An 18,646-nucleotide genomic window follows, 5' to 3' on the forward strand; every position below is an offset into this window, starting at 1 on the left:
TCCACCCACGAGCAGAGCAGTGTGAAGGAACAGATTCTCGGTTCTCCCAGCAAAAGGAGCAATGCTGTTTAGCCGTGGCTTTCTGGCATCCGAGCCACCTGCTCATCGCCGTCGCCGTATTTCTTCCTGATGCTCCGCTTCGCCTCCCACTTGCCAGCCGCTCTGACGGTTATTCCTTAATAGATGTCAGGCCAGCGTGACTTTGGTGTGACTCACACTCTGCCACTAGCAGATTGATGAAGCAGGGAGCAGTAAGGTCTGTACTGTCAGGGCTTGCTTCGTGCCAGGTGAGAACAAAGAATAGATAGACGCCCGGCTTCCTGAAGGCCCGTGCTGAGCACCTTGGTGCACTGCAGGTTGGTGCACTGCCAGGTTGCAGGCCCTGAAAGCCAAAGCTGACTCTTCTGTTGGTTTTATTTTACTTCTGTTTCCAGTGCCACAATAGAGTGATATTTAAGCAACTCCTACAAGCAAAAGCCCTGCAGTTTCTCCAGATTGACAGCTGCAGGCTGGGAAGTGTCAATGAAAACCTCTCAGTGTTGCTGATGGCCAAAAAATTTGAAAGTAAGGGCTGCTCACCAAACCAAAGCTCCACGTCCCTCCCGCCCCACGCCTGCTGGGGGGGGACCCTCTTTTCAGCCTAATCAGGGAAACTTTGATGATCTTGGTCCTGGAATTTCATCCCTGAATAATAAAGAATGATCTAATCACCTGCAGGCAATGAGAAAACCCTCAGGTTTCTTTTCATCCGCCCACCCCCACCCTGCTTGGCGTTAAGTACAAATCTGTCTTTCTTGTAGTTCCTGTTTGCCCCCATGCTGGTGGCGTTGGCCTGTGTGAGCTGGTTCAGCACCTGATTATATTTGACTTCATATCAGTTTCTGCAAGCCTTCAGAACAGGTAATGTGGAGTTAACTTCAGGAGTGTCCTGCAGTCCACCCAGACCTTCTGCATCTCTGCTCTCAAGACCCGAGGAGAGCTCTGTCCTTTGCCACGTCCTAGAACTCAGAGGCCGAGCTGGTTTTGCTTCCCCTTTCTCATATGGGGCAGTTACACTGGTGCCCCAGCAGTGAATAGAACTTTGAGGGGCGGGTTTTTGGGAGCCACCTTTGTCTTCTAAGTACATGGTGGGTGGGTGGGATGGAGGAACCCTTGGAAACTAGAACTCCTTTTTTTAAGTAGACTCCACACCCAGCATGGAGCCCAGTGCAGGGTTTGAACTCACGATCCTGAGATCAAGACCTGAGCTGACATCAAGAGTCAGCCTCTTAACCGACTGAGCCCCCAGAACTCTTTCCTTTTTAAAGCCTTGCTTTCATCATACATATATTCTCTGCTTCTGTTCAATGTCCTGGTGCCAGCGCTGGAGTCTTCTATAATCTGCCCACATCTAGTTCCACCTTGTTTCTCAGCGTGTCTCAGGTGAACTCTAAGACAGTCTTCCAGTTATCTGCACACATACGGCTTTATTTTTATCTTGTTATTTTAAGGATTGACTTATTTCAGAGACAGTGAGCGAGCAGGGGGAGGGGCAGAGGGGGAGAGATTGAGAGAGAGTGAGCTAGAGCCAGCTGGACGTGGGGCTTGGCCCCAGGACCCTGAGATCATGAGGTGAGCTGAAATCAAGAGCTGGCTGCTTAACCAACTCAGCCACCCGGACACCCCCACATGCAGCTTAATTATACATTTCTTTCCTCCTAGAATTAAATGTGGTATCACAGAAAGATCACTGGCCGTGATCTTTATATGGTGCAGGCACTAATACATGCATGGGAATAGTAAATACCAAGTATGGGACCATGGGAGAGAAGTGGGACCTGTGAGGGTTGGTAGGGGGCCTCGGTGATAAGGTAATGGTTTCTCTCTGAAGTTGGAGGCTGAGTACGTAGATGCTGCCTTTTATTTCGGAAATATTATGTATGATAAAAAGTGAACATTCCAGGGTTATTCTGCTGTTGCCCCTTCTCACTTCAGTCCTGAAGGTGGGACCAAGGGGAGGTTCAGTCCAACCTTGCAAGGTCCTGTAAGTCTTGAGGGCTGAGAAAGGGGCAAACCCAGAGCATGGTGTGCTGTGACCACCCTCAAGTGGGCGAGGGTGCCTCATGCCACTGCTCTGCTCGGGAATGCTACCGTGTGAGCGGAGCACCTCTGCTCTGTGCCTGGAGCACCCAGTCCCTGCACATTCTTTAGGGCCAGAATGTCCTCTCCCATGGGGTTGGCTCTTCTGTAGCCTGTCCTTTATAGATTATACATAACGCATATCCTAGTCAGTAACTTAGTATCTGTGTCCACTGAAACCACATGGCCCAGTCTTGCCAGTTCCTTTGTGAGTTACCAGCACCGGGCACGTTGGTGGCCTGTCCTCGCTGTTCATGAACCAATGACAAAGTGAGGTATCGGAGTTAGGTCACTTGCCCCAATTCACAAAACTAGAAGGTAGCTGACACCAAATTTGAACAGATTGGACTGATAGTAAAACCTGTGCTTTTTCTAAATCATGTGTGTAGCTGGATGGGATCTCACTTAGTGATTTTAATCTGTTCACCTAAGTTTTGGCTAAAGGCACCCAAAGAATCCCAGATATTGAGAGTCTAAATTGATGCCTTTGGGGTCACAAAACCTTTACAGATCTCCCTTGGCTTAAGATAGCTTAACATCCCAATAAACCCACCATAATATATTAAAATAGTAACATATTGATACCAACATCGATAAATACTAATCTATTGAGAAAATATTTTAAAATGTGTTTATTTTGGCTCAATCCCTGAGCCACCCAGGCATCCCTTAAAATGTGTTTAATGCACCTAACCTATTAAACATCATAGCTTGTCCTAGCCCACCTTAAACATACTCAGAACACCTGTTACTAGGGGATCCTTGGGTGGCTTGACGGTTTAGCGCCTGCCTTCAGCCCAGGGCGTCCTGGAGTCCTGGGATCGAGTCCCACATCGGGCTCCCTGCATGGAGCCTGTTTCTCCCTCTGCCTGTTTCTGCCTCTCTCTCATGAATAAATAAAATATTTAAAAAGAGGAAAAAGAACACCTGTATTAGCCTGTGTCTGGGAAGAATCATCTGACGTAAATAAAATGTTGAACAGCTCATGTAATTTGCTGGATACTGAGAGTGTGAGAACTGTGCTGCGGCTCAGACAGTCGCTCGAGTGCATCGGCTGCCGACCCTCACGCTGGTGGGTTGATGGGACTGCTGCCACAGCCCAGTATCAGAGGGAGGATCGGCTTGCCTATCACGACGAGCTGGGAAAAGATCCAAATTCCAAATTTGAAGTACGGTTCTACTGAATGCATATGGCTTTTGCTTCATCGTGAAGTCGAAACATCTTAAGTCAAAACATGGTAAGTCCGGCACGATCTGTAGGTTATAAGAGAACTTTTTGGTCCCCTACCCCCATGAGACTTCGTTGGACCCCTCACAGTGCTTTATTTTACAGAGGGGAAGAACCTGCAGAGGTTGAAAGATTTGCATAGAAACACATGCCTGATGAAGTCTGCCCTTTCTTTAGTGTTGCTCGTCCCTTTGCTTTAACAGTGCCACACGAATGATCTAAGAGGACATTATTGCCCTAACCCAAGTCCTTCCTCCTAGGATGTGTGAGTATGTCGATCACCTGCATGAACATTTCAGGTATCCTGTGATAATCAAGAAGGCATCCTACATGCCTCCTAAGGTGAGTTTGGCCAGGGGCCAGCCCCTGTATACTTGTTCTTGTAGGTTGGACACTAGAGTGCAAAGCTATCTCCCTAATTTTCAGTATCTAGAAATTACAGAATATCAGCAATATCAGAAATTACAGCAATATCAAATAACCAAGGCCTGAAGGTCAGGGTCGAGGGTGAAATTGCCTTGAAAAGGCTTCTCTAATGCCAGCCTTTCTCCCCAACACCAGCTGAGGCATTAAAATGTATACTTCTTGTGCAAGCCCCCCGCCCCCAAAAAAACCCAAACAACAAAAACAAAACTTGACACTATCTAGCATGTTACTCAACTGAAACACTTAACTGCAGATGTTATCTGGACCATTTATCTTCATCATGTCCAAGACATGATGTCATTTTCACTGACAGAGGTTGAATTGTCAAAGGAAGTATGATTAATTTAATACTGAGATGTAGCCAGTAAAGTGTATCCTTCTCCATTTCAAACAATCTGAAAACTTTCTACGAGCAGCAGAGATACATATAGTTTTGTTCCAGGTGGTTATTGACACGACTCAACTTTTTGTTTGATAGGATGCTGGTTATTCAACAGAAATGAAGGAGGAGTCTGTGAAGAAACACCAATATCCAGATGGTGAAGTCTGGAAGAAACTCCTTGCTGCTCAAGAGAATTAAATGTTCAGCCTAACACTCTTTTCTAAGTGAAAACTTAAAAAACTTTTTGGGTATGCTTTTGTAAAAACAAGGGAAAGGATCATCCTAGCAATCAAAACAAGTTCAGCTAAAAGTCCTTGTAACCTCAAAAATCAGCTCAGTTGTCATTCCTTGATTCTTTTAGCAAATAAACACATATTCTCCTAATTAATCCTTGAACAAATTTAGATTGAATTCAAAGTCTAGAAAGATGTTAACAAAATTTATATCAAGTGCTGGTACCTAGACATTAAACTGTACTTTGAAAATAAGCAGCAGCTTGCACAATTATTGGAACAATGCCTTATTCTAACACTTGTCAAAAATTAGCATAGTAAAAATAGTTCTGCAGCACCATGGGGTAGCTGGTGTGTAACAAAGGTAAAAGGATTTCACAGGATTAGACTGAGCAAGAGAAAGGCTAAACTACTCCAGGGCTAAGTGTGTTAGTAGAGGATTCATACCATACTGAAACCATGGCAGCGGGAATAGGCAGGAAAATGGCATTTCATCCATTATTTTCCCATTATCTTTAAATAAACCTTTATCCTAAATAATCATCATGTGCTAATGATAAATGCAGCCCGAATTAGATGAACCACAGAAAAAATATAGGGCAAAATACTTAGTTACCATTTAAAAAACATACTAAACCTTGGGACACCTGGGTGGCTCAGCAGTTGAGCGGCTACCGTCTCAGTGTCTCAGGATCGAGACCCACTTCGGGGCTCCCTGCTTCTCCCTCTGCCTTGGTCTCTGCATCTCTCATGAATAAATAAAAAAATACCTTTAAAAATTAAAAAAAAAATACTAAACTTCTGAGCAGTATCCAAATGAGAGTAGAGCATAGGTTTATTTAGGAGGGTTCAGTTAAATCTATTTAGGGCAGGAAGTGAGCAGAATAGCAATATAGAATAAAAAATTTAAAAAGATGAATGCAGAACACAAATGCAATACACACCTTTATTATAACAATATATAAAGCAAATAACTTTAAATGTTCATAGCCACAATTGTACATTAAGAATGCTGGTGTTCCTCAGCTTGCTCAAATTTGGGGTGAACAGCTGATGTGTAATTCTTGAAATTCGCAGACCTTCATAAAAACGGATTGAAATGCATGTACATATTTTAAGTGTATTTCAGTGTTCACTTTCCTGACTTTATTCCCAAACTCGGCACTTTCACACCTTGGTGAGTCAACCAAACTCAAAGCTTTTGGTTACTAAGAGAAGCCACAAGATTATGTTTGCCAGTGGCAACATCTTATAAGTTAATGAATAATAGCTGCTGGTCACGAGAGATTTTTGACCTAGTTCCTCCTCCTCCCTCTAGGGCAAACGGAGTGAAAGCCTGGGCATTCAGTCAACCCCTACAGACTGAATATCACCTCTTTTAAAAGCACTTTACACAGCCATTTCCATTTTAATAGTTGGGTGAGGATTGTACCCCTCGATCTGAAAGTCTTCAGCCTTGAAGTCATCAATTTTCTCAACTCTTCGAAGGATTCTGAGCTTCGGGAAAGGCCTTGGTTCTCGCTGCAGCTAAAAACAATAGGAGACCATTATTTTGCCATTATCCATACAACCTGCTTTAACTCTGTTCCTTGTGAAACAGGTACATAGTATTTTATCAACAAAATATTATTCCACTGGAGTGTAATAGTGCAGACACCTGCCCCTGCTTATGGAACACTTCTGGAATGTAACCAACTGATTTCTTTCCCACATGTAGAGAATGAAGGAGGTCTGGGTGGTAGCACACCAGCTGAGGAGCCTAGTGGCTCATCTTATAATTGACTGCTCTTGGTAAACGTATTAAGGATGGGACAACAGTCTTTACTTTCATATCTGTGACTCCTATTAGGCACTCAAGTATGGTTATTTGAGTCCCATAATCCCTATCTCAACTGTCCCTGGCAAAGAGGGTGAGGGAAGATGACATCTGTTGACAACAGAGAGGGATGCAAGCCAGGGTTCCTGGCGTGAACAGATGGCAGCAATGAGGATGTGGACATGGGTTCCAACCTCACATTACTCCGTCCAGCATCTCTGGAGCAGACAGCCAGAGAAGCAACTGGGTAAACCCTGAAGTAACCCTCTACACAAAAGCAGCCAAGCTCCACACAAAGGAGGAACTTTCAAAACCTGGATCTCATCTGGAAGGGGCTCAAAGGGTTCGGTTCAGTTTATTTTTTCTGGGGACTCATTAAGCATTAGACACATTTTAATTGCCACTTCAAATCATTTGTTGGCTGCTGTTAACTTGGGATTTGGACAAACTTTTGAAAGTTAATACCTGTGTATGGCATTTAACGTAATAAAGGGAAAACATCACCATTTAAATTCTCCAAGTAAAAATAAGTCGAGATGCTACCTTGGGAAGGTCCCACACCCATTGGTCTAAATACGGGCTCTTTCTCTCTCTCTCTCTCACAGTAGTCTCTTGTATCTCAGGGCACGGTCACATTAAGTGCCTGTGGTTGCTGAGATGTGTCTGCCTTGTCCCTGCCCACCTGCCCACCACAAACCCCTAAGCTGAAGCCCTGCAGCCAGAGCAGGGCATCTTATTTCTTCCCCAGCACAGAGCAGACAGTCTGTTACACAAGGGATGTTCTATAAGGGAGCCTTTTATCAAGAGAAGGTACCAAACTCCATAGTGACAAATAACAGTCTTACCTGTATTTTCAGCGGCTCAATGTGATTCAGGTAAATATGAGCATCTCCCAAAGTATGTATGAAGTCACCTGGCTAGATCCCACCAGAAAAAGCAAAATGGTAAATGTTTTAGTTTCAATTTAAGACAGATCATTTAAAAGCACATTATGGGGGCGCCTGGGTGGCTCAGCGGTTGAGCGTCTGCCTTTGGCTCAGGTCATGATCCTGGGGTCCTAGGATGGAATCCCGCATCAGGCTCCCTGCATGGAGCCTGCTTCTCCCTCTGCCTATGTCTCTGCCTCTTTCTGTGTCTCTCATGAATAAAGAAATAAAATCTTTTAATGTAAAAGAAAAAGCACATTATATAGACTTTGCAGACATTCCAAGGCTTTTCAGAAAATAATTTCACCAGTGTAGCTTTTGAGAAAAGCTGATATTCACAAAGTTGTCTTGTGTTATAAATAACCTATCTAAACCTGTTTGTTATACAAACGACAAAGACAGGATAGCTTCCTGGAAGCTTGCCAGGTGACCAACTAGATTTCTAACGTCACATTTTAAAACTAATCAGACACTGACTTCTCTGCAATCAGTCTTTCCACATTAAATAATCTAAGCGCTCAGTGCTTTCGGCTGGCAGCAGCCGTTCTTTCCTGAGAGCAGCCCACCTTCAGGCCTGTGATGTGTGCGATCATGTAGGTGAGCAGGGCGTAGCTGGCGATGTTGAAGGGCACGCCCAGCCCCATGTCTCCTGACCTCTGGTATAGCTGGCAGGACAGCTCACCGTTCACCACATAGAACTGGCAGAGGGCATGGCACGGAGGTAGGGCCATCAGAGGAAGATCTGAGGAACCAGCACAAAGGAAAATGAGGCATGCGTGGTTTTAAGGAATGCAGCTACCCACAAATTAAAACAGGAGAGAAACAGAAGGGAAGTCATACGGGGGAGATCATGAGAAATAGCCCCTGGGCCACTGCCCCATGACCCACACCTCCCTCTCTGTGTCAAGAGCACCCATTCCAATCCTGAGGATGGCATAATGCCTACAGTGACCCATCCATCAACAGAAGACTCCTGCAGATAATGTTTACAATTGAAGCAACAATCATCCAAGCTCAAATTATTTGTGCCACCTTCATGGCACCAAACTACAGTATGGGAGAAATGAATTCATTTCCAGGGGCCACAGGAAACTGGCACACCCTCCTCTATTCAAACCTAAAGCAAACCTTCCACTCTGGCCAATACTTATTACACCTTGGTAGAGTTTAATTTTACAATATAACTGTTAAAAGGATAAGAGCCAGATGGAGGAGATATGAAACTTCACCTGCCCCAGTTTAAACTGTATTTAAAATCCTAGGTATATTTTTATAGGTAATTTAAAGCCCCCCCCCCCCCCGAAGTAAAACAAGTATAAATACACACATTAAGATCATCTTCACCCAGCTCCATCATCTGAAGTTGAAAATGGGCCCAAGTGGGACTTGCCCAGGGTCACACCAGCCATGTGGCTGGGAGTGGATCCCAGGGTCCAGCCTCTCAGCAGTGGCCTCCATGCAAGGCAACATGGCTTCCCTTTGTGCTAATGGTACAGTTAGGACACAAGAGAATAACTGGAATGGTTTCAACCTTTTGGATTCCAACCACACAGAATAATTCTTCTGTCGTCAGGGTTGGTTTTGATTGTGTCAATCACTTTTTGCAGCTGGTCGACTCCTTGACCTGAATAATCTGTAGAATTGTCAAAAAAGAGAAGACACACCTATATGTCAATCACAGCATCTTGTGAGATGGCTTTAGAGGCCATCTATCACTGTCCTACCACAGCCCTTTGTAGCCATGCTACAGGATATTTAATGTACTCTACAAATTCCTCAGATCTTGTAGGGTAAGGCTGTTATCCTCTAGAGCCATAACAAAGTCTATTTTCTTTTCTGTGAAAGAGTCCCTTAAATATTTAATCTGTCATCGTGCCACCCCTCCCCCATTGCTAACTTTCTCTAATCCCAGCAATCAGTTTCTTCCAGGGGTTCCCACTGGACGATCTCTATGCCCAGCAACCATTCTTGTCACACTCTGCTGCCGCAGAAAGTACTGGATCTTACTGTGAACTCCTTTCTATGCTCCAGATCCTCTTCTCCCAACACTTCTACCTAAAATTACAATCTAGCAGCAAAACACCTGATTTATAAACATCAAGAAACCTCTATAACTCTCACACCACCTTGTACTTTTCTCCCATTTCTGGTCTCTGGACTTTAATTCCTCGCCTTCCTTCTGAAATGGAACTGGAAAGCTGCAACACCTGCGAAGTGCAGAGCTTCATGTGAAGCTTTATGTGAAGGTTAAACCTCCCCTTACTGGTGTCAGACTATGTTCTGTCCAGTAGTTCTTAACTTTGGGGGGTAGAAAGTCCTGTCACGATCACAGCTTCAGAAAAAGTAATAAAGATTAAGAAAAAGATGCACTGTGATAGTACAGTTCTGGCTTTTGGTTGTGGTGCTTACATAAATCTACAGATGCTAAAATTAGCAATGGTTACTATCCAACCAGCAAGCTAGTACTTCCTATGCATGTGTGTACACACACATAGACACACCCCCCCTGAGGAAGCTAAGCATTAGCTTTTGCAACCCCTGACCTATGGATAGGCAGGACAGAAAAGAACCAGAGCAAAGTGACTGAGGAAGGTAGACGTCCAGGAATAAGATGTTTCATCTTCTTCCAACCCAGGAGGGCAGGGAGCAGAGGGTGATCCAAAAACCGTTATCACACAGACACCAGCTAAAATGTGCTGGGTGGTACAGTCTTTTTTTTTTTTTGGGTGGCACAGTCTTAAAAAGGGAGATCAAGCCACCATAAGGCAATCCCGAGGCTTTATGTTCCCTAGATGAACTTCCCCTACCTTATCCTCCAGCATGGCATCCAACCATCCAACTATGTTGCTATCTGCTAATAAAACACAGTACAGAAAGTACCAAGCACCCCATAAATGCTAACAACCAAGAGTGTGATCTGACTTCTACCTGAATCCGAAACGGCCTCTCACGAGGTCAAAGTTATACATCAACTCCCCAGACACAGGCTTCTTACCACCCGCAACTTCACTCAAAATGACGGGGCAAACTCACGCTGTGATGGGTACTCAGGAAATCTGAGGCTTCGTTTTTGTTTTCTCACCTGAATCCTTATCTTTGTATTCTGCCCCAAAATGCCTCCACTGAAAGCCATAAATTGGACCTAAATCCCCTTCTTCTCGGTTGGCGAATCCCAGGCTGTCCAAAAAGTCTCGAGACCCATTGGCATCCCAGATTTTCACTCCCCTGGAAGACAGTTCCTTAGCGTTTGTGGATCCCTGGAAGACAGGAGAGCAGAGGAGATATCCAAGTGAACTGAGCCATAAGGAGTTGACACCTTAAGAGCCTCCACCAATTTACCCTCAGGCTTGTGCTAACATACCAGAGACAGGCAATGTGTCCTGAACAGCGTGTCCTATCTTTAAGGGCCAGTCAAGGCCCCAACTTTTTGAGGGCTGCTAGGACAGTCTCCCAGAATCACTTCCAGGACAGGTGATTCTTGGAAATACCCTTTCAATTCGTCTTTCTACTCCTCTCAACCAAACATTCTAGATCAAACACCTCCAAGTCCTTTCATTATTCCCACCTCACCTAACAGCTGTTTTTCAACCAAATGTGTTTTGTGTCTAAGCGTGATTCCCCCAAAATGCATTTAATGCCTCACCTACAATCTGCTCAATGTATCTTAGATCTGGTACATAGGATGTTTAATTGGCCTAATCAGCATCGGCTTTTCTTACAAATCTATCAGTCATATTATCTCACGTGTACCACTGTGAAGTTATGTTTACTCCAACCTGTATTTGCAGTTAAGGTGGGCTTTTGTTTTTCCCCAAGTATAAGCCTGTGTTTATTTCTTATATGTCATCTCCTTAGATTCGGTTGATATCATCCTAACCTGTGTCCTGATCATGCATCCAGGTCAAAGACAGAACTCACAGCAGCCTCTGGGTATGATGTGCTGTAATGGTGATAAGCAAGCAAGCAAGCACACACACTGTGCCTGCCCTCCATCATCCCTCTCCCCTGACCGCTCCCTGACCCCCTAGCCTCGCTACCCCACCCGTGGAAGAGCACAGCCTTATCCCCACACATCTTACTGTGAGGGTTAGAGAACACAAGCAAAGTGCTCAGTGCTCCACAGATCCGAACTTCGGCACAGGCCCCACGTTGCCATCTTGCCCACAGACGCCAGATGCAGTGTGGGGTCATCTTGACCCCAGTGTTTCATCCAGTTACCCAGGTAGCAACTCTACCAGAGGTGAGTCTGAGTAAAGAGTACTTAGAATCCTGAATTCAAGCTAAATTAAGATAAAATCAGTGAATGCATTTTATTTCTGAGCATCTCATTTCCACCCTTCTGAGTTTGTACTATTTTTTTCACCTCCAATAAGTAATTTTTCAATCTCTCTCATATTGCTCCTTCTTCCTTTTTATTTATTTATTTTTAAAGTAGGCTCCATGGCCAGTGTGGAGCCCAATGTAAGACTTGAATTCACAACCCTGAGATCAAGACCTGAGCTGAAATCATGAGTCGGATGCTTAACTGACTGAGCCATCTAAGTGCTCCCCTCCCATGTTGCTTCTAATGCCTCCCCTTTCATCCATTTAGACTGAGCTCTAGCTGGTTTACAAATGGCCTCTTCTGAGGTTTCTGATGACACACCTGAACTAGATGCTCACTGCCAGCTGAGGTAAGATAACACAGAAGAAAATACCTCAAGGACATGGAAGTAAGGAACACTAGATCCAAACCTAAATAAACCCTTTCTAAAATGCAGTAAGAAGTCTTGGGTCTGGTTTGGCCAAAGGCCATACAAGCCACAATGATGCTCTGCAGGAGGGATCCCAGCTTCTACACGGCCCACAACTGAGCCCATTTCCTCAGGCACCCTCTGACCAGCACTGGCCAGAACATCACTGATCTGGACCAGGAGACCGAGCGAGAGGAAGCTGTCCATCGTCACAGCACTCCAGCCTTTGCTTGAGGTACCTACGTGGCCCTTTGGAAGAAGAGTTTGTAACTCTAGATCCTTCTAGCTTATACAAATATGAGAACATAGCTGGGATCTATAATCAGTGATCAATCTATGTTGAATACCTACTATATGGTAGGCTGTGTTCTAGGCTCAGGGGATATAAACATGAAGAAGAAAAAACAAAATTTTCTGCCTTTATGAAGCTTCTAATACATTTTACTTGTTTATTTGTTGTCTACCTTCTCCCTTGTATGGGGAAAGGGAGAGGGTAGACATTATAGATCAGCTGATGATGTTTCTCCATGGAGAAAACAAAGAGTAGGGTGTGTGTGTGTGTGTGTGGGGGGGTAATCACAGTCTTAGATTGGGAGGTGAGGGAAGGCTCATTCAGTGGGGACTTGAAGGTAGGGGAGTGAGTCATGCTACATCTAGGGGAAGAAGGTTCTAGGGAGCAAGACTGGCAAGCATCAGAACCTAGGTGGGAATGTCCTGACATACTCAAAGATTAGCAAGGAGGCCAGATGGGTGGAGGACAGTGAGCGCCACTTTGCTGAAGCCAGAGCTAGGCCAAAGGCCCCAGGTGAGGGCCCCAGCTCTTAGTGAGTGAAATGGGAACCACTAAGGGCGACAGGTGAGGAGTGACATAGTTGGGCTTGTAGAAGGATTTCACTGGAGCTGGGTTGAGAACAGACTGCTGATTCCAATAGCAGCAGCTTCCTTACCTTGATAAACCACAGCAACTCCTCCAAAACACCCTTCCAAAATACACGTTTGGTTGTCAGCAGAGGAAATTCATCTGAAAAACAGTTTGCAAGATAATTTCAAGACAGGAAAAGAGAACATATCATCCAACTTTCTCTGTGGAGGAAGACTGTCCTGGGACCTAAGGCTGTTGAGCTGCCACAGGACCAACTAGAAAAGTGTGATTGCAATCACATGGGTGCCCCAGAATGGGGTAGGGCTCCCAGGCTACAGCGCAAGTCAGTGACACAATTCAGACTGAGACTGCCCTCCTCAATCCTTGACCACCACAGAATTCCACACGGTGAGATGGGGCGCTGGCCAGGCAGGCATGCCCATGTGGACAGGAAAACAGCTACCGTCCACTTCCCAGTTCCTGTGATTCCTTCGTGGAGGTGTTTAGACAACACACAAAATGTGCCCTAGGACAAAGGCTGAAGGCTCCCAGGGCTATTCCATGATTATCCTGCCAAGGAAAACTGGCTCAAGTCCAGGGAAGAGTAGATATCACACCAACCAAAGCCAAAGAGAACAGTTTTCATTATTTGCAAGGCAAATTAACCTCTACTATTTAAGTGTAAAATAGTAACTGCTTAAATACTTGGTATGCATGACCCTACTGAATCCTGAAAACCAGCTTCCTTGAGACATCCTTAAGATCTCCTCCATCTTCCAGACACCAGGGGGGAAGATACACATTTGCATCACGCAACAGAGATCAAAATGTAAAAGCTTTTCTCTAAATTCGGTACCTATTCAGTTCACCTCATCAGTTTTATGGCTGATATCTGTGTAACAGGTGCTTTTCAAGCACCTACTTTTATCAGTATTGCCTACTGAGCTGGATTTCCTCTATTTTAAGCACAAGAGGAAGCTGAAGACCGGAGAGGTAACCTGCCCACGGTCTAGGCGGATGGGCTGGAGGAAAAACGAGCTCTGTGGCTCCTCCCAGGCGGCTGTGTGGAGCTGCAGGAAGGTGGATCCCTGTCTAAGGCCGACCAGCCACTGCAGCCTGGGCAGCTTCTGGTCTGCAGGATGGGCCTGGGGTGGAGGGAATCAGCTTTACTAATAGTAAAGTCTGGGCAGCCCGGGTGGCTCGGCGGTTTAGCGCCGCCTTAGTCCCAGGGCCTTCGTCCCACTCCGGCGGCCGAGTCCCGGGATCAAGTCCCGCGTCGGGCCTCCTGCGTGGAGCCTGTGTCTCTGGTGCTCTATTTCTCTGTGCCTCTCATGAACAAATAAACAAATAAAATCTTTAAAAGATAATATTAGTAAAGTTTCCCCCCTCAACACCACCCCCGCACCTGTGTCAAGGGTACCTGTCCTGTGCCCCACCCCCACTCTGTGTCAACCCTCGAGAAGCTTCCAGGAGCCATCTGTATGCATGGAAAGGGCGAAGAAGAACTTCTCGGACTCTGGCGTTCCTGTTTCAGGGTTTAAGAGGAGAGCTGGTTCGCGAGGCCCAGACGGAAAAACTGACGGAACCGCAAGTTCCGGCCCAGCCCCTCTGGGTTCGCGCCCTCTTCCCGCGCGCCGCTGACCCGACCGTATTCGTTCGCTCCAGTTTTTAAATACTTTGCAAAACCGAGGGGCCAGGTCGGGGAGACAGGAGGAGGAGCAATAAAAAAAAGAAGGGGGCTCTGCAGCGAAGCCCGTGGCCCAGCCCAGGCAGGTCCCGTCCCGGTGTCTACTGGGAGGCAGACAACCCCAGACCGTGTCCGCTCGTGCGCCAGAGCGGTCCGCTGTGTCCACGCATGATCTGGGGCGCAGGCCTCGGAGCCAAAGGACCCGGTTTCACCTCCCACTGCTCGGCTCCCTGGCGCGAGCCTCGGGTTTGGCGTCCGCAAAGCGGGGCTACGGAGGTCCCGGGGTCCAGCCCGGCCCGGCCCGGCCCGGCCCGCCCCCGCCCCCGCCCCGAGGCCCGCCGCCGCGCGCGCGGTCACCTCTCAGGCTGTAGCGCGCCTGCATGCCGAACACCGACAGCGTGCCCGTGCCCGTGCGGTCGTGCTTCCGGGCCCCGCAGCTCAGGATGTGCTCCACCTGCCCCAGGTACTGCAGCTCCCCGTGGGGAGGCGGCTGCGGCCGGGCGCGCGGCTTCTGCGCGGCGGGCGGCGACGGCGGGCGCTGCAGCTCGGAGCCGGGGGCGGGCATGGCGCGGGCGGCGGCGGCAGAGCGGGCGGCAGAGCGGGCGGCGGGCGGGCGGCGGGCGGCGGGCTGCCGCGGGGCCGTGCCTTCCTGCGCGCCTCTTTTCCCGCCGCCGTGGCGGCGACTCCGCCCCTTCCGGCCTGGTGACGTCGGCCCCGCGCCGCCCCCCGCGACCCGGGCGGAGGCGGAGCCCCAGGTGGGCCGGGCGCGCGCTCCTGCTCCGAGCTCCCGCGCGGCGGCCGTTCGCGGGACTTGAAAGCTGCCGCCCGGAGCCTGGGTCTCGGTGCCTTGGCCGAAAAAGGCTGCGCTGGTTAGGGAGCGTCCGGGTCCGCCGCGCCTTTCAGCACTAAGCGGAAGCTGCGACGCCCCCACGTGCTCGGAGAATCTAAAAACAGGGGCACCTGGGTGGCTGGATGGTTGAGGGTCAGCCTCGCACTCAGGTGGTGATGCCGGGGTCCTGGGATCGAGTCCCGCACCGGGCTCCCTCTGCCTGTGTCTGCCTCTCTCTGTGTCTGAGTAAATAATTATTAATTAATTAACCTAAAAACAAAACTCTGTTCTTTGAGGTACGTTCCCTGCAACTAAGGGGGTCATGCTGCCAAGCAATGTGCATTTGTTTTCGCCATCTTCACCGAAGGCCAGTAGCTGGAGCAAGTGAAATGGGCAGCTTTTTTTTTTTTTTTTTTAAGATTTTTATTCATGAGAGACACAGAGAGAGGCAGAGACAGGCAGAGGGAGAAGCAGGCTCCATGCAGGGAGCCCGACGTGGGACTCGATCCCGGGTCTCCAGGATCAGGCCCTGGGCTGCAGGCGGCGCTAAGCCGACCCACCCGGGCTGCCCAATAGGCAGCTTTTTTATTGGATTGATGACACCCAGCCAGTTTCAAGTTTTTAATACTAAGATATGCACTTACTGTGAGATGTTTATAGCGGAAACACTGATCAGAGCTATTTGATAATGAGTTTAAAATGTGCTAGGGGTTCTTGGCTCCCTCAGTCAGTAGACCATGGGACTCTTGATGTAGGAGTTGCAGGTTCCAGCCCTATGTTGGGTGTAGAGATGACTTAAAGACAAAGTTAAGGGTAGGGGGTGGGGGGTGGCTGGGTGGCTCGGTTGGCTAAGCCTCTAACTCTTGGTCTCAGCTCAGGTCATGATCTCCCTGCCTGCATAGGCTCAGAGCTGAGTGTGGTGCCTGCTTGAGATTCTCTGTCTGCTCTCCCTCTGTCCAGTCCTCCCACACCCCCTTTTAAAATGTATATATAGGGCAGCCCAGGTGGCTCAGTGGTTTAGCACCCTCTCTGGCCCAGGGGTGTTCCTGGAGACCCAGGATGGAGTCAATCCTGCATCAGGCTCCCTGTGAGGAGCCTGCTTCTCCCTCTGCCTGTATCTCTGCCTCCCTCTCTCTCTGTGTCTCTCATGAATAAATAAATAAAATCTTTTTTTTAAGTATATATATATATATATATATATATAAATAAAATCTTTAAAAAAAAATAGGGGTGCATGAGTAGCTCAGTTGGTTAAGCATCAGCCTTTGGCTCAGTCCCAGGGTCCCAGGATGGAACCCCGTGTAAGGCTCCCTGCTCAGCAGGGAGTCTGCTTCTCTTTCTGCCCCTCCACCCACTTGTGCTTGCTCACTCTCTCTCTCTCATATAAATAAATAAAAATCTTTAAAAAATGTACTAATACATGTACATACAACAAGCAGTCTTTTGAATCAACAACTGTTTTTTTTTTAATTTTTTTTAAAATTTTTTATGATAGTCCCAGAGAGAGAGCGAGAGAGAGGCAGAGACATAGGCAGAGGGAGAAGCAGGCTCCATGCACCGGGAGCCTGACGTGGGATTCGATCCCGGATCTCCAGGATCGCGCCCTGGGCCAAAGGCAGGCGCCGAACCGCTGCGCCACCCAGGGATCCCTGAATCAACAACTGTTTATTAAACACACAGTAGATGTTCAATGTATTTCTTGTTACTGGGCCTAGGATTGTGAAAAATACGATGTTGGCTCTGAATGAAACATATCGAACACTATTTCTTGCTGTTCAATAAATTCAACATGTGTTTGTGTTTTCTGGTTATCTCAAGTGAATTTGTGCAAGATTCTTTCTGCTAAGATGCACCTTTCAACATCAAGGTTAAAATTTTTGTAACTGTAACACAAATTCTAGGAAGAAGTAAATATCTTTCATCTGCAGCTCTACTTAATCTCAGCGAGAACAATCTTGCACGCCTTTATGTGGCATATAGCCTATAAAAAATAAATCAATTCTCAAAGAAAATTTATAAAATACCTGGCCTTTTGGGTTAATTGAGGGAGAAAATACTATGAATAGACTCAGGGAGTGCTTCAGGGAACATTTCACAAGCCTCATAGTTGGAAAGTGCGTTCTTGCCGTCCTCACAAAGGCCACAGTAAAAATTGCATTGGGTTGCAGAATAGCAGATATTTTAAATCTATTTAATCCATCACAGTACTAGGCTGGTCTTTCATAGGCCAGCATTAAGTTCATTTCCCTCTCTTGCAGCATGGTTCCCATCCTAGCCCACCCCAGTGTATTAATAGTTTTAAAGAGTCCCCTGCCTCTGTTAGGAATGATGGCTCTCCTGTGTTGTGTTGTTCTGTTTGGACAGGGTGGGTAGCACCAGATGCAGTGGGCATTCTTTTGGGGGGCGGCATTCTTTTTGATGGGCATTTGGGAAGAGATGTGCTTGGTCAGAAAACCTGAACTCAGAAAACAGACTTTAGACAGGAACAGGGACTCATGTTGTCTGCTCCATCTTGAGGGTGCCCCTGGGTATAAGAAGCTAAAATGCTATGTGGAAGCACGGTTCTGGGTGGGCCAGAAAATGCAGAGTTCTTTGCTGGGCAGGACTGTCCTGCATATTGCAGGGCTTTGGCATGCCTGTGGAAAGCCAGCTACCTGCAGGTATTCCTTCAACCCAACCTCTACTGAGAAGTGTCTCCACACATCTCCAGCCATGGGGAGGATCCCAGGGCTGAAAATATCCCAGATTTTCCCGTTGTATGTTACCCTCGGTATTTAGTCTTCTTTTGTTATTTTGAGCTGAGTTTCATTGTTCCAGCCAAATACCAGTTGTACCACAAGGAGAATCCCAAGACATAAGAGTAGGTTCACCTGCCCATGTGGAGATGCCTCTTCTACTGTAGTACTTGGAGGGTATTGGTTTGATGATAATAGAGAGAGAATGGTTCCTTTCCCAGGGGCTGCTCCATAAGTGAATGATCCTCTCAGATGAGCATATCATTTATTCATTCATCCAAGAAGAATTTATATCCCAGTGCCTACCGCATGTCAACACAGAGCAAAATAGACAAGGTCTTCTCACAGAAACTGATGTTCTAGCAGAGACAAACAATGCATATGTGCCCAAACAAGACACCTGCAGATAGTGACAAGTGTTATGATGATTGCATAACTCGGTAAAGGGTTACTGAAGGTACAGAGGAACTACTTTAATTTTTTTTTGTTTTAATTTTGATTCCAGTATAGTTAACATACCGTGTTATATTAGTTTCAGGTTTACAATACAGTGCTTCAACAGTTCTATACATTATTCAGGGCTTAGCATGATAACTGTACAGAGGAACTATTTTAGGTCCACGAGGGAAAAAACATTCCAATCCCCAGTGCATTCATGCTAGCCTGTTTCC

At 46.9% G+C, this 18,646-nt stretch overlaps 2 protein-coding genes across 2 annotated transcripts in view; one reads left to right on the forward strand and one right to left on the reverse strand.

Annotated features, from left to right (window-relative positions):
* ENOSF1 (enolase superfamily member 1) overlaps positions 1 to 5,491 on the forward strand; it is a 30,110-nt gene extending 24,619 nt beyond the window's left edge. Inside the window, exons 13-16 of the mRNA XM_077900199.1 lie at positions 435 to 564; positions 801 to 900; positions 3,607 to 3,688; positions 4,251 to 5,491. Of these exons, the coding sequence (XP_077756325.1) occupies positions 435 to 564; positions 801 to 900; positions 3,607 to 3,688; positions 4,251 to 4,352 (414 nt within the window). The 3' untranslated portion in view covers positions 4,353 to 5,491. The remainder of the gene's footprint in view (positions 1 to 434; positions 565 to 800; positions 901 to 3,606; positions 3,689 to 4,250) is intronic.
* TYMS (thymidylate synthetase) lies at positions 5,320 to 14,991 on the reverse strand. The gene is made up of 7 exons (XM_077900200.1): positions 14,769 to 14,991; positions 12,810 to 12,883; positions 10,212 to 10,386; positions 8,661 to 8,762; positions 7,696 to 7,871; positions 7,049 to 7,120; positions 5,320 to 5,914 (listed from the first exon to the last, which is right to left on the reverse strand). Exons 1-7 carry the CDS (start codon positions 14,974 to 14,976, stop codon positions 5,777 to 5,779), a joined length of 945 nt encoding a protein of 314 aa, XP_077756326.1. The 5' UTR covers positions 14,977 to 14,991; the 3' UTR covers positions 5,320 to 5,776.
* Positions 14,992 to 18,646: the final 3,655 nt, after the last annotated feature.

The sequence above is a fragment of the Canis aureus genome, chromosome 6, assembly GCF_053574225.1.
Source record: "Canis aureus isolate CA01 chromosome 6, VMU_Caureus_v.1.0, whole genome shotgun sequence".
Taxonomy (NCBI): domain Eukaryota; kingdom Metazoa; phylum Chordata; class Mammalia; order Carnivora; family Canidae; genus Canis; species Canis aureus.

Excerpts from the sequence above, each read along its gene's own strand:
- TYMS (XM_077900200.1), bottom strand. The coding sequence starts at position 14,976 with ATGCCCGCCCCCGGCTCCGAGCTGCAGCGCCCGCCGTCGCCGCCCGCC. Across the intron at positions 8,763-10,211 it reads ATACAAAGATAAGGATTCAG|ATTATTCAGGTCAAGGAGTC; the intron begins GTGAGAAAACAA and ends ACAATTCTACAG. Across the intron at positions 5,915-7,048 it reads TTGAGCCGCTGAAAATACAG|CTGCAGCGAGAACCAAGGCC; the intron begins GTAAGACTGTTA and ends TATTGTTTTTAG.